Source organism: Camellia sinensis, chromosome 10, assembly GCF_055761805.1.
Source record: "Camellia sinensis isolate YWXY chromosome 10, ASM5576180v1, whole genome shotgun sequence".
Taxonomy (NCBI): domain Eukaryota; kingdom Viridiplantae; phylum Streptophyta; class Magnoliopsida; order Ericales; family Theaceae; genus Camellia; species Camellia sinensis.
In genome coordinates, this window is record NC_138970.1 from 177,426,155 (window position 1) to 177,439,269 (window position 13,115).

The 13,115-nt window shown below is 32.6% G+C and overlaps 2 protein-coding genes and 1 non-coding gene across 3 annotated transcripts; 1 reads left to right on the plus strand and 2 right to left on the minus strand.

Moving 5' to 3' along the window:
* Positions 1-1,525: 1,525 nt before the first annotated feature.
* On the minus strand, positions 1,526-3,879 carry LOC114265082 (akuammiline synthase 1). Its single transcript, XM_028205826.2, has 2 exons — positions 3,211-3,879; positions 1,526-2,390 (listed from the first exon to the last, which is right to left on the minus strand). The coding sequence occupies exons 1-2, from the start codon at positions 3,740-3,742 to the stop codon at positions 1,615-1,617; spliced, it is 1,308 nt and encodes a 435-aa protein (XP_028061627.1). The 5' UTR covers positions 3,743-3,879; the 3' UTR covers positions 1,526-1,614.
* A 2,016-nt stretch (positions 3,880-5,895) lies between these two features.
* TRNAW-CCA (transfer RNA tryptophan (anticodon CCA)) lies at positions 5,896-5,967 on the plus strand. Its single transcript has one exon. It is a non-coding gene; the product is annotated as a tRNA-Trp (tRNA).
* Positions 5,968-6,770: 803 nt separating this feature from the next.
* MAD2 (DNA-binding HORMA family protein) lies at positions 6,771-9,097 on the minus strand. The gene is made up of 7 exons (XM_028205835.2): positions 8,760-9,097; positions 8,541-8,556; positions 8,291-8,421; positions 7,693-7,813; positions 7,365-7,468; positions 7,148-7,269; positions 6,771-7,061 (listed from the first exon to the last, which is right to left on the minus strand). The coding sequence occupies exons 1-7, from the start codon at positions 8,830-8,832 to the stop codon at positions 7,002-7,004; spliced, it is 627 nt and encodes a 208-aa protein (XP_028061636.1). The 5' UTR covers positions 8,833-9,097; the 3' UTR covers positions 6,771-7,001.
* Between the last annotated feature and the right edge of the window lie 4,018 nt (positions 9,098-13,115).

Below are 13,115 nucleotides of genomic sequence, written 5' to 3' on the forward strand. Positions count from 1 at the left end.
TATGGAGTTTCGAATGCAGAGATTCTCTGAAGAACAAAGATGAACAGTGCAAGTGAGATTCAGAAAATAGGTTTTTGACTAAGCATAGAAACGTCGGGACTTTTCAAACATTTTTTTGATAAACGTGGGACAGCTGTCGCAGTTTGAAGGGTCAATAGACATCTGCCATGTGTCACAGATAAGACATGGTGTCAAGTATGTGAAGCGACGAGTCGTAGCAGGTACAAAGCTGAAGACCGAGCTTATCCATATCGGCGGGGTTGAATATTTTTATTCCGAAGGAGTTACTTATTTTTAGATCGGTTCACTTGGATGTTTTAGCTCGGCTGGAGAAGAATAATCCTAAATCATGCATTGCAGATGGAATTAAGGAGCAATTAAGAGGGTAATTTATGTTTTAACATGGGCCGAGCTGGGACCCGATGGGAAATGGACCGAGCTATGGGCTGTGGTGATAGCTTGATTAGCCCGGTCCTTTATCCCGTCAGCTTGGTCAAAGCTGTTTGCCAGTAAGCTGGTTTTAACATTCTGAACCGAGGTACAGAGAGAAGAGAGGCGAGCTGTAAGAGGCAAGGTAGAACCGAGCTAGGTAAGCTCGGTAAAATCTACCGTAAAGCACGGCGGTGTTAGCACGGTTGATTTTTGTTATGCTATCGTGGTAAAACTATCTCACTTGGTTAAGCAGTGAGGAGAGATTAGAAAGATGAGCATTACCTTTCTGATTCCTAGGAGGACTCTGCTAAAGAGAGTTGAAGTCCTACTAGGATTGTGCCATATGAATTCTATAAAAGCTCATTACAGACCTATGTACAGGTATCACAATTTTTATTCTAAGAATACACAGGGCTTTTGTGTCTATTGTCTATTTGCTGACTTAGGCATCAGAGAAGTTTCTGGCACACACTCGCCGGCTAACTCACGTTTGTATTTTCAAGAAGCAAAGCGACGACGATTGGAAGAGCACAAACTTGATCAACAGAATTATACGAGAAAGATTATTTTGTACTCGTATAGTGACTTTTTGATTCTTTTACATTATGACAAACAAGGCCCAAATCTCCATATATAGCCTCACTTTTATCGCAAATAAAATTGCCAATTAATTTCTAACTTTATTTTTTTACTCTTCAACAACAAAATGACAAGCTTAGATTCTCGTTTCTATACTTCAAGACAAAAAAGACACTACTTTAATGGTACGCATTGTATTTTTGTTCTTCAAATCGATATTGTCGGCCTAATTTTCGGCCAACATATTCTCATAGTAGAGCCCGAGGTGTCGCGCTGGTATTGTACCCTCAAAGAAAATAAAGTTGTAGTCTCACTGGATATCGCTTTTGGTACAGCGGAAGAGTTCTTGATCCTACAATTAGTATCAGAACAGGTTAACGGATTCAATTCCCTTGAAAGGCATAGATTGCTTGTGGTCATTCTAGCTATAATTTTCGATAGAATGGGGTCAATTCACAACTGATACAACTAATTCGGATGCTATAATGAATATCTCAATCATAATTGATTCATTTTAAAATTGAGCATTTGTCATCTACCATTTTGTATGTATATAAATTGGGATATGAACAAGAGTACAAATTGGGATTATGATAAATTAATTCACACCTCACGGTCAGTGTCTAAAACACTTGGATTCAAAGAGGAAAATCTAAGTATACCTTCATCATTTCCAAACACTTCCATGTCTTGTTCATCCAAAGTTACCCAAGCTTCTATCCCATCTGAGCATGGCGAATCCATCAAAACAAAAGTATTCTTAAAAACATTACCAGCAATCGCCACCCACACTGGCTTTCCCCACCCAAAATCAACTTTGTAAAACGGAAACCTACACATACTGTTGCTGCTGAAAACATTAATTTCAGTTTTACTATCATACAATGCTTTTGCCTCTTTCAATGATTCGCGCACTGTCACGAACCATTCGTTCACTGTGAAATTTCTCACTTTCTTGTCATGGAACTGTGTCATACATTTTCTCATTTGGGTTACCAATTCGTGCAACTTTGTATCCCTCTGATCACCGTTTAGTGATAATGTGAAGTGCCAGCAAAAATTCCCAGCAGAATTTGGTGGTAATGGAGGGGACATTTTTGGGCGCATGTTCATAGTTTGGATCAACAAGCTCGGGTTTTTTCTTGACATAGAAGCCATGGCAGATTTGAAAAGTAGCGCGGTTACAACTTCAACACGGGTTGGATTCTGAGCTCTTGGATCTGCTGCCATGGACTTGAGTTTGGCTATTTTGGGGGAATCGAACACAAACCTCCTTGTGATACAACTTTGTTTCTTCAGCTCGATTTCAGGCATGTCGAATGGATTGTCTAATGGGGATCTTGATGTTGCAGCGATGAACATAGGATGTGATGGAACTCCTACAATAGAATTAGAAATTACGTATACAAAATTAGACTAATAAAATAGGAGGTATGACATTTAGGGTTGTTTAAGAAGTATTAGATTAGTATACTTTTTTGACTTTTTATGAAAAAAAATAAAATATGAATTGAGTTTGAAGTAATATGATAGAGAAATAATGTGACGCAAATAAAATAATTGTAACTCAAATAGAATAATATGCTAAAATAACATGTGCTATTTTAGCACATGCTAAACAAGCATTTAGAAACAAAAAAATATTACTGTAAATTTAGAAATAGAAAAGTGGGCTTGTGACTTGGTGTGTAATCATTGTCTTAAAATTGTAATTCCTCCCCCACATGAAGATATAGACTGAGTGCTACACTTCCAAGGTTCAACTCAATTTGCTCACAAATGTCTTCTACGAAAATATAAATTAGTCACAAACCAAAGTGACCAAATATGAAGAAATTACGAGTACAAAGAACTCTCGAACTGTGTCATATTTAATACATCATTTTTTGTGTTTCTACAATTTTTTAGGAACCATATATATATATATATATAAACCATAGATTTCTATAGGTATCACAAAGGTCATAATTTGGTCCAAAAGCTCATGACTTGGCAGGCTTTTACCCAGTGTAAGCCCGATATCTCGAGTAGATCAAGTTGGTCTATTGGCCAAACTCACTATCAGAAAATATGAAAAAATAGTAAAAAATGAAGATAAAAAAAAATTAGAGGGTCTTATCGGATTATTTGATTGGATTTTATGGGGAATTATTCTATTTTACTTTTTATTAAAATTCCCAAAAGTTTGAACTTGCTCACCATCTTGCCGAGCCATGGCAGCCCAGTCACTGATGAAGTTGCTCATGGTGCATCCATCTGCAACTTTGTGTGACACACACACACTCACAGCCATTCCTCCACAATCAAAATAGTTGATCTGAATCACCACCAAACTGCCCTTATATGAGTTGTTCCCAAGCAAATCACTAGGAAACAGCCCATGCAGAGTCTCTGGCGTGGGTTTTTTGAGGATCTCAGACAGCCTGCAACTGATCTTAGCTTCAAATAATTCGACTCCATCGTCGTTACAATCTATGCAGACACCATCTCTGAGCCTTCCTGTAAACGGGTAGTACAGTGCTAGGGTTTCAGAGAGGGATTTCTTGAGATGAGAGGCCTTGTATGATGTATTATCGGAGGCATTAGAGGTGTAGAAGAGAACTCTGGATATGTAAAAACGACTTGAAAGTTGATCTAACAAAGAGAGCTTGTAAGTTTTGAGGTGAGGAGAGGTTGGAGAAGAAGGTTTGATGGTTTCTTTGGAGATTATGTGAACCTTCATGGTGATCATCTCAATAGTATTTGAATGATGTGTGGTGTTTTATACACAAATCACAGAATCCTCGAGTATAGAGTAGCATTGTGGTGCATTGATGTAGTTTGTGTTTTTTTTTTTTGAGTAATTTTTCTTATTACGTAGTATTATTTAGTGAAAATTGCTGTGTACCAAGAATTTATACTACAAAAATTATCTTAAAAGTGAAACATATGATATAAATTTAAAGTTGGTGTGATATGGACCATCCTAGAGTGAATGTGGTCTATTGATATAGTTTTGTGGATAGTTTTTCTATTATGTATATAATATTCCTGTTATTCAATAGTTTTAGATTATCATGTAGCATTGCCATGTTTTCAACTGATGATGAAAAATTTTACAGGTGAAATAATATTGATTCATTTTTATTAAGTAGATGATAGATAAGATAAGAAATAACTTGACGTAACGCATTTTCTAATTGTCCATTTATCGAGAATACTCCTAAATAATACAGTATGAGACTCAAGATTATCAAAAAAATATGGGCAAATTACATATACACCCCTCGAGGTTTGGTAAAATTACAGATACCCCCCTGAGGTTTCGGAAATTACATCCCGCCCCCTGAGGTTTGTATTTTCATAACAATTTACCCCCTGAGGTTTATATTTCATAACAAATTACCCCCTAATTTCTTATGTAAATATAGCATTCAGGGGGGAATTCGTAATTTCTCAAACCTCAGGGGGGTATTTGTAATTTAGCCAAACCTCGAGGGGTGTATATGTAATTTGCCCAAAAAATATTTCAAACATTTTTTATGTATGCTTAATTTTCATATCCATAAGAGGACATGAATGCTTAGCACATGAAAAGGCACATCATTAGTCATAGTGATTGACAAAATCTCTGGTAAGTGTTAATTTTTAGATGAATGATTACTTTAATCAATTATTGATGGATAGATCCTCTTGAGCACTCAAGGATTGAAAGAGATGTAGATGATTGAAAAAGACGCAAGAAATTAGTAGGAAAATGATACCTTTCAAGAACTTAATTTAGATAAAATTCTCAAGAATTTAGTGTACAACTAACTTTGAAAAATGTTACTGATGTGAACATGTAATAAAGTAAAATAAAAAGAAACTGGACCAGACATAGAGGACAACCCTTATGTTATATTAGTGGATAAATTATAAATATACTCTTTTAAATTTTGGTGAAATACAAATTGTTTTATGTAATTTTAAAAATTACTTCCTGCTCTTTCAAGTTTCTAATCGCATAAAAGTTAACTCTTTTTATTATTAAATTATCAGGTAATTAACAATTTTTAATAATGTTAGAAATATATATATCAATTAACAATCCATGAATTTTATTGTTGTATATGAGGGTAGTTAAGAGTTTTATTTTTTTAATTTTAATTCTGTTAAATAAATTTTTTTAATAAGGGAGTATTTGTAATTTTCAGAACTAGAGGGGTAATTCATATTTTAGTACATCTTAGGGTGTATTTGAAATTTACCCTATCTTATAAGGCAATGCTATGGTACAAATATGCAAGTTATGATATTTGTGGGATTGATTATCACAAATATCATAACTTAATCCAAATGAGAGTTGTAGCAAACAAAAAAAAAAATAAAAAAAGTTATAACCAAACATTATATAAGGTATAACAAAAAAAACATTTAGATCAGCACTAAAATAATGTCATAACTACCACTCCAATAGGTTATATCCAAATACCACAAAAATCATAACTAGGTTACCACTGAATTTTTCATAAACTAAAATTGCAAGATAGCTCAATGTCATAACTTAATCCAAATGAGAGTTATAGCTAAAAAAAAAAAAAAAAAAAGAGTTATAACCAAACACTATATAAAGTATAACAAAAAAAACTTTTTGATCACCACCAAAATAATGTCATAACTAACACTTCAATAAGTCATAATCAAATACCACAAAAGTAGTAATTAAGGTACCATTCAGTTTTTTATAAATTAAAACCACATGATTGCTCAATTTAATAATAATAATGTCAAATTCATGGGCTTACTACATATTTTCAAATTTTCAGGGAGGTCACTGTGATTTACCCTATTATTTATTATGACAGTCAAATTATGATTTATTATTTATATATGTAGTTGTATAATCGCACAAGTTAGAGTAGTGGATCTGTGGCGCAATGGTAGCGCGTCTGACTCCAGATCAGAAGGTTGCGTGTTCGATTCACGTCAGGTTCAATTTCACTCGTTGGTCTTCCTCATTGCATTTCTTTTTTTGTTTTTCAAGACAGATAGATATTCAATATTTTGAAAGAAATACAATAGTTCATAACAATTTTTTTTTTAAGAGAGAACGTGGAAAAGGTGTGATCAACAAAGTTCAGATCAAATACCATGCTGTGCTTTTATGATTTAGAGATTGAACCTTGTTGAATGAATGGATTAAAGCGAAAGGGCTATACTTTTCCTGTTGAGCTATCTGGAAAGCTAGAAACTCCACTTGTTCATCCACCCAACCAAAACCTTGGAATGGTAATATGTTCACAGTCAAGCTCGCCCTTACCCACCAGACCAAGTTACACTGATTGTACCCCACCAAGTATGCCACACCCACAATTCAGGCTAAGTAGGCACTGTGGTGGGTGGGGACCTCATTAGGGACCATTTAGGGAGTTGGAATGGAGGGCTCTGTCTTTGCATTGGTGTTGTGTCCAATATAGCCAGCAGAGATGTGAGCCCCTCCCTTAAAGATGTGAGCACTATGCTGATATCAAGATGGAGGGCTCATTAGGGACCATTTAGGAATTTGGAATGGAGGGCTCTGTCTTTGCATTGGTGTTGTGTCTGATATAGCCAGCAGAGATGGGTTGATATCAAGATTGGAAATTACCAGATTGGAAATTGAACACTATGTTACAACATTTTGTCAAGCACTTGTCATCAATTTAGTAATCTTATTTATGATTGCAGTTGAAGGGCTTTCTAAGTTTTAATGCAAAAAAGAGAGCGAATTCTTAAACAAGACTATCTGCACAAGATACAGAAAAAGCAAACAAAACAAGTTGAAATCTGCTTAAACGTTTTTAATTCCATGTTAACCATCCACACACATGGATACAAAAATCAGTAACACCATATTTCTGATTGTTCTCAGCGCTTAAAACTCTCAAATTTTGAATCAACAATTCAAAGCATTAATTCCACTACTAACATTTCACAGATTAATTGAAAAACACAGACAACCCAGACACACTATGAAGAGCGGGTTGCTCTCATTGCTCATCATCCCATTCGTCGTTCTTGTATGATACCAGAGTGTCCACCTTGTGAATCTGCATGACCCACAAAAATTGAAATCATCCAAAAGGAAAAAAACAAACAAAAAACAAAAAAATTCTGCAGGTGATGTGTTTGTTACCTTGGTATCAAATGAATGCAATTTCACCATTTGTGGATTGGAAATCAGTTTTGGGTCACTCTCAATCCAGGTGAACGGCACTGCAACATCCTTATCAGTGTATGCCAAAACGTCAAAAACACCTGCAACAAAAACCAAAACCAAAAACGAAATGAATTAAAACTGTTCAAGCAATCAAAATAGTACAAGGGTCCATTACACAGGCATGGATTGTTACAGGGTTCATCAAGGCATGGCAAGTATGTAATGCTGGATGCTATCTGTCTCATAATTGCTTGTATCTCTCTCATAATCTCTTTGTCGCTCTTCTCCCTCGACACACTGAAATCAAAACCGAATCAATTGCAAAATGAAAATGTAAGTACATTAGAGAAAATTGAAGAGATCAGTTATTTCTTCTTCTTTTTTTTTTTTTCTTTGTAATTTAAGATTCAGATTGAATTAGTAAATTATTAATAGGTCCTATTCTTGGAATTATTACCCATTATTAAGACCTGTAGGTAAATAAGTTTAGTTAATAAAACTGATTGGTAAGTGTCCCTTACCCTTTCTCAACGACTTCGCTGTCGGTCTCAATGCTGAAATTCCACCTCTCTAAGACCTCATTGGTAGATTTGCTCATTATCACCAGAACTACCCTCTGTAACTTGCCACTTTCCAGCCACTCTTAACAAGATTCAAAATTAAAAAGGTTTCAACTATCAATAGCTACACAAATAAATCAAGCACCAAAAAGTTACAAAAAGTGCAACACAATGCATGAGTTTCCCACTAAAATGGGTTTGCGTGGGCAAAAAAGTCATATCCGCATTTGGAGAAACTTCGGAGACGCAAAACCACACCACCAAGGGCATTTATGGCAAAATCAAGCACAAAGGGCACTGTTTATGTGACTCAAAAACCACGCCATTGGGATGTTAATGGCAAAATCAAGCACTAAGGTCATATTCCATTTTTGGAAAACTATTTGTGTGACTCAAAACCACACCACCAGGTATGTTAATGGAAAAATCAAGCACTAAGAACAACATATACACAACCGTCATATTACTATTTTCTCGAAACAATGCCGCCACCAAGGATGCTAATGGTGAAATCAACTTAAAAACTTGTACATAAAAATTTTATGAAGGAAAAACTTACCAGAAAGCTGAGCGTTTAGATTAGCAATGAAGGTTTTGACACCCTCATCTTGAGTGAGCAACATTGGAAGCCCATACTTCTTCACCTTGGCAAAACTTTCTTCCGGATAAACTCCGCGGTTATATAGAATACTACACGATTTTCCCATCAAAATTTTCACTTTCAAATCCCCAAATTAAATGCAAAACTTTGAAATAGACTTTAAAAAAATAAATAAATAATAAAAAATTGAGGAATGTAATGTTGTTACCTGTTGGCAGCATAACCTGAAAAGGGTTTGCAGAGAAAGAATACAGACATCAGTAGAGAATTCTTGAAACCCCAGAAAAAACCCGACAACAAAAATGAAAGATTCAAACGATACAGACATCAGTTGAGATTTTCTTGAATCCCCAGAAAACCCAACCACTAGAAAGAAAGATTCAATCAAGAAAAGAGTTTAGAGAGGTGAACAGAGGCGATAGCATACCAAAGAATTCACTAACAATGGCGGCCGATCCACGGAGAGTGATGATGTCTTTGGATGCTGTTCTTGAAGCCATATGAAAAACTTTCAAGTCTGAATCTATAGAAAATGTTTTGAAGATCCTTCAAGAAAAAGGAAAAAAAAATTGGGAGAGAGGAATAAGCGAATTTCAATTCTGCAAACTAGGGTTTGGCTCAATCAACAAAGAAAAAGATGGGGTTGGGGTTATGGTTGATGATAGAGAAGGTAATGTTTTATGAGAGAAACTGATGGAATGGGATTGAATCTGCAGAAATTGGGTTAGGGTTTTTTTTGGGTAAAAGCAGGCTACAACGGCTAGTTTTTTGTCTTTGGTTTTCAGGCTCCAACCCAACGGTCGACCTAATTTAAAATGTGGCTGAGACCTGTTTGGTCGTGGCCGGATTTTGAAAATGAGATATTTTTTTTTTTTTTTTTTGCAAACTACCACCTCCTTGAGATTTATCTAAATTATAGATTTTCTCTTTAGATTTCAAAAATTACATCACATTTTCAAAGTTTATAATCGCATAACAATTTAACCCTTACCGTTAATTAAACTATAAATTGGTTAGCTGACATCACCAAAATATAAATGGATGGACGATATTGCCTCTGTTGAAATCTTTTTGATAAATCAACAAAATTTACAAAAGAATTACATTAGATGGGGAAAAAATTAAGGTTTTGGAAATATGTTTGATTTGTTGTTTAGAAGAAAAAAGAAATCAGAATTTTAAAAAAAAAAGAAAAAAAACTAATTTAATAAAAATAAATATGAAAAAATATATTTAATTTGTACAAATTATTTCTATCCATTCAAAATTATATAAAAATAATTATTATTTTTATTTTTTATTTTTTAACCAAATTAATTTTTAACTTTTTTAAAAAATTTAAAAATAAATTTCTTAAAATCAAACCATATTCTAAGAATTTTTTGATAAGCCGTTGTGTTTTTAACTTATTTAATTATTTGTTAATTTTATGATATTTTCACTATCTAACATTACAACATAGAAGAGTTTTAGAGACTAATCTTTTTTACCTCTAAAAGTGAAAATTTTGTTACAAAAGATATTTAGGGACTAATTTTTATTATCGTGATGATAGTCGCTAAAAAGTCGTCTTAAAAAGTCAAAAATAAGACTTTTAATGATAAAATTTCGAAAATGTTAATAACAAACAAACTTTTAGGGACAAAATAATTTGGTCTCAAAATGATTTATTTTTTTAGACAAAAAATTTGATACCAAAAAGATAATAATTAATCACTAATGTTCAATTTTCGTTGCTAAAAATATAATAACGACAATTTTCGCAACAAAAATGTTTGGCTCTCTAAAAATAATGTTTTTCCTAAATTTTAGTCTCTAAAACCTTAGGCTCTGTTTGGTTGTGAATTCAAAATGTAATTCCACATGTGTATTTCAGTATGATGTTTGGTTGTGTGTTTGGAATCAACTTTCCAAACTTCTGCAGAGAGCTCTGTATTACAGCCGCATTTTTTGTTCAAATTTTGGCCAGGGGAAGACCACGCGGACGTCCTTAGGGACTACCGCCCGGACGTCCATGGGGACATCCACCTGGATGTCCTCTGCTGTACAGGAAATTTTTTTTTTTTTTTTTTTTTTTTTGCAATTGATTTATATAATTGGAAAAAAAAATTTCTGAAATTTTTTTAATTTTTAATGTGTTTTAAAATAATTTTGAGTTGTATATTTAGTTATGAGTTGTAAATTTTTGTATCACATATCAAATATCACATCAACAATTCCCCACTCAAATCAAACATCTTTTCCAAAACTATTTTCAAAACTCTTTACCAAACAAATTTTCTACACTCAAATCATAATTTTACAACACACAAATTCAAAATACAATTCATACTCTCAAATCACATTTACAAAACACAACCAAACGCAACCTTAATTTTTTGTAGTGTGATAAATGTTTTTCTATTTTAATCTTGCATTTCATAACTTATTTAAAAATGATGATTTAGCTAAATCTCAAGGTGGAATTTGTAATTTAGCTAAATCTCAAGGGAATGTAGGTAATTTGTCCTTATTTGTTAAAAGGGCATTTTAGTCAATTTATGATATCCGTTAACGACGTTAATTGCAATAGGACATGATGTAATTTTTAAAATCTCAAGAGGAATCTGTAATTTCGTTAAATCTCAATAAGAGAATCTATAATTTCGTTAAATCTCAATAAAATGTAAGTAATTTGCATGGGGGAGGGAGGTGTCTAAGGGGAAAAAGAGGGGGGGGGGGATGTCTAAAAGCGACTCTTAACACTTCTTGGCAAAATGTCTATTTAGGCCTCGTTTAGAAATAAGCTATTTTAGTAATTTTTTAGTTTTTTACGAAAAGATGTGCAGAAAAATAGAGAGGTAATGTGATAACTTTTAGTAACTTTTTGACTTTTTGGCTAAAATAATCACTCCCCAAACGAGGCCTTAAAGTACATAGATAAATACTTTTTCCTATTTTGCCTAATTAGTTTAATTAATGTCCATTTCAACAATATTCTTTATTTTAATAATCAAATAAATAAATAATAATAATTTTTTTTATGACATGTTGTATATGCGTGGTTATTGATGTGGTATTTATAAATATTTATTTTTTAAAATTTATTATTAAATTATTTTTTAAAATAATATCTTTATACAAAAGAGAAAGAATAGACAAAGGGAGCCTATACCTGGGATCAGTGGACTGGAACAGAGAAGCAACAAAGCAGAGATGGGAACCTGGACAATGGCGAGAAGATTAGTTACTTAGCAATAAATACTAATTACTTATGGAGAGCCAAAATAAAAATTAGTACAAAAACACATAAAATCTCACTATCAAAATTGGCTAATACATCCATTTTGCTTCATGCCTTCAAGTTGCTCTAGATAAAAACTACGAATGAACAAATTTTTTATAATAAAAAATATTATAAAATTAATAATTAATAATCAATAATTTTGTTGTTGAGTTCACACTAAAACTTAATAATTAACAAAACATGTAAGACTATCATCCTCACATATTCATATTAGGGTGCAACTCGGATGGATTTGAACGAGTTGAGAGATTGTTTAAGTCTAATTCAAGTTGTGCTGAAAGTTACCTAGGCTCGTCCAAGCCCGAATTAGAACCTGAGATTGTCTGTCCAAATTCAACCCGAGTTAAACTAGAATTGTCCTAATTGTACATAAATTTTCGTTTTGTTTTAGTGCATCTAAATTAATTAATTTTGTTAAAATTAGACTTTATTTACATTTTTTTATTATAAAATCATTAATAAATCAAAGTAAATAATTTATGTAACATAAAAGATGTCGTTATGTTGGTTTTTACCATTTATGAGTAAGAAAAAAAAAAAGATAAGATTTTGTGTTGTGTTACTTATATATATAGTTACCGTTGGGCAAGTGAGTTGGAAGTGAGTTAGGACTAAAAATACATAAAAATACAAAATAGGCTAAATAAGTCAATAAGACAAAATGTAACATACAAACTATAATTATTTCACTTTTTCTCTCAAGAGAAACAAACGAGTAAAAAAAATCAAAAAGTTCTTTCCAAATGAAGCTAATTCAGTTAAGCTAAATTAGCCAATAAGTTAAGTTAAAAAAGTTCTTTCCAAACAAACCCTAATAAATATTCCGTATGATCTAACAGTTTAAATTACTTTAATATCATCAAATGGTTAATAATTTATATGTATTTTTAATATTTTTATGTATTTATATATATTTCGGGTTTCGGATTACTCGGATTGTTTGATTTCTTTGTCCAAATCCGCTCAAATTTAATTCAGATTTCTGAATTTTTATCTAAGTCTACACCAAATTCCAAAATATTTTTTTCAAGTCAAAAAAAATTTGAGCTGGGCTTGGATTCATACAAACTTACATTATGTTTGGCATAAATTTTTCAGGCTAAAATAGTCCCCAAAAAAAAAATTAAAAAATCAATAAAACAAAATGGTACATCTAAATCTTAATCATTTTATTTTTTCTCTCACAAAAGTTTAAAAAGTTAAAAAATTCATTTCAAACGAAATTTTTTAGCCTATACTAAAATAGCCAAAAAATTAAAAAAAAAATCAACTCACATTCCAAACAAAGGTTTAAATATCAATTACAAATGCTTAAAAAAAAAAATAGGCTGAGATGGGTGGGTTGGCTAACCGGGCAATGTCCCATCTTAGAAAAAAAGGGTAAATATTTGAAGAGAAATATTTGAGAGTTTTAGGGGGAGAGCTCTAATTTGTGTGTGGATCATGTGATGTTTGTGTGTGGATCCTGTGATGTTTTGATTTTGTCTGTGTTTGTTT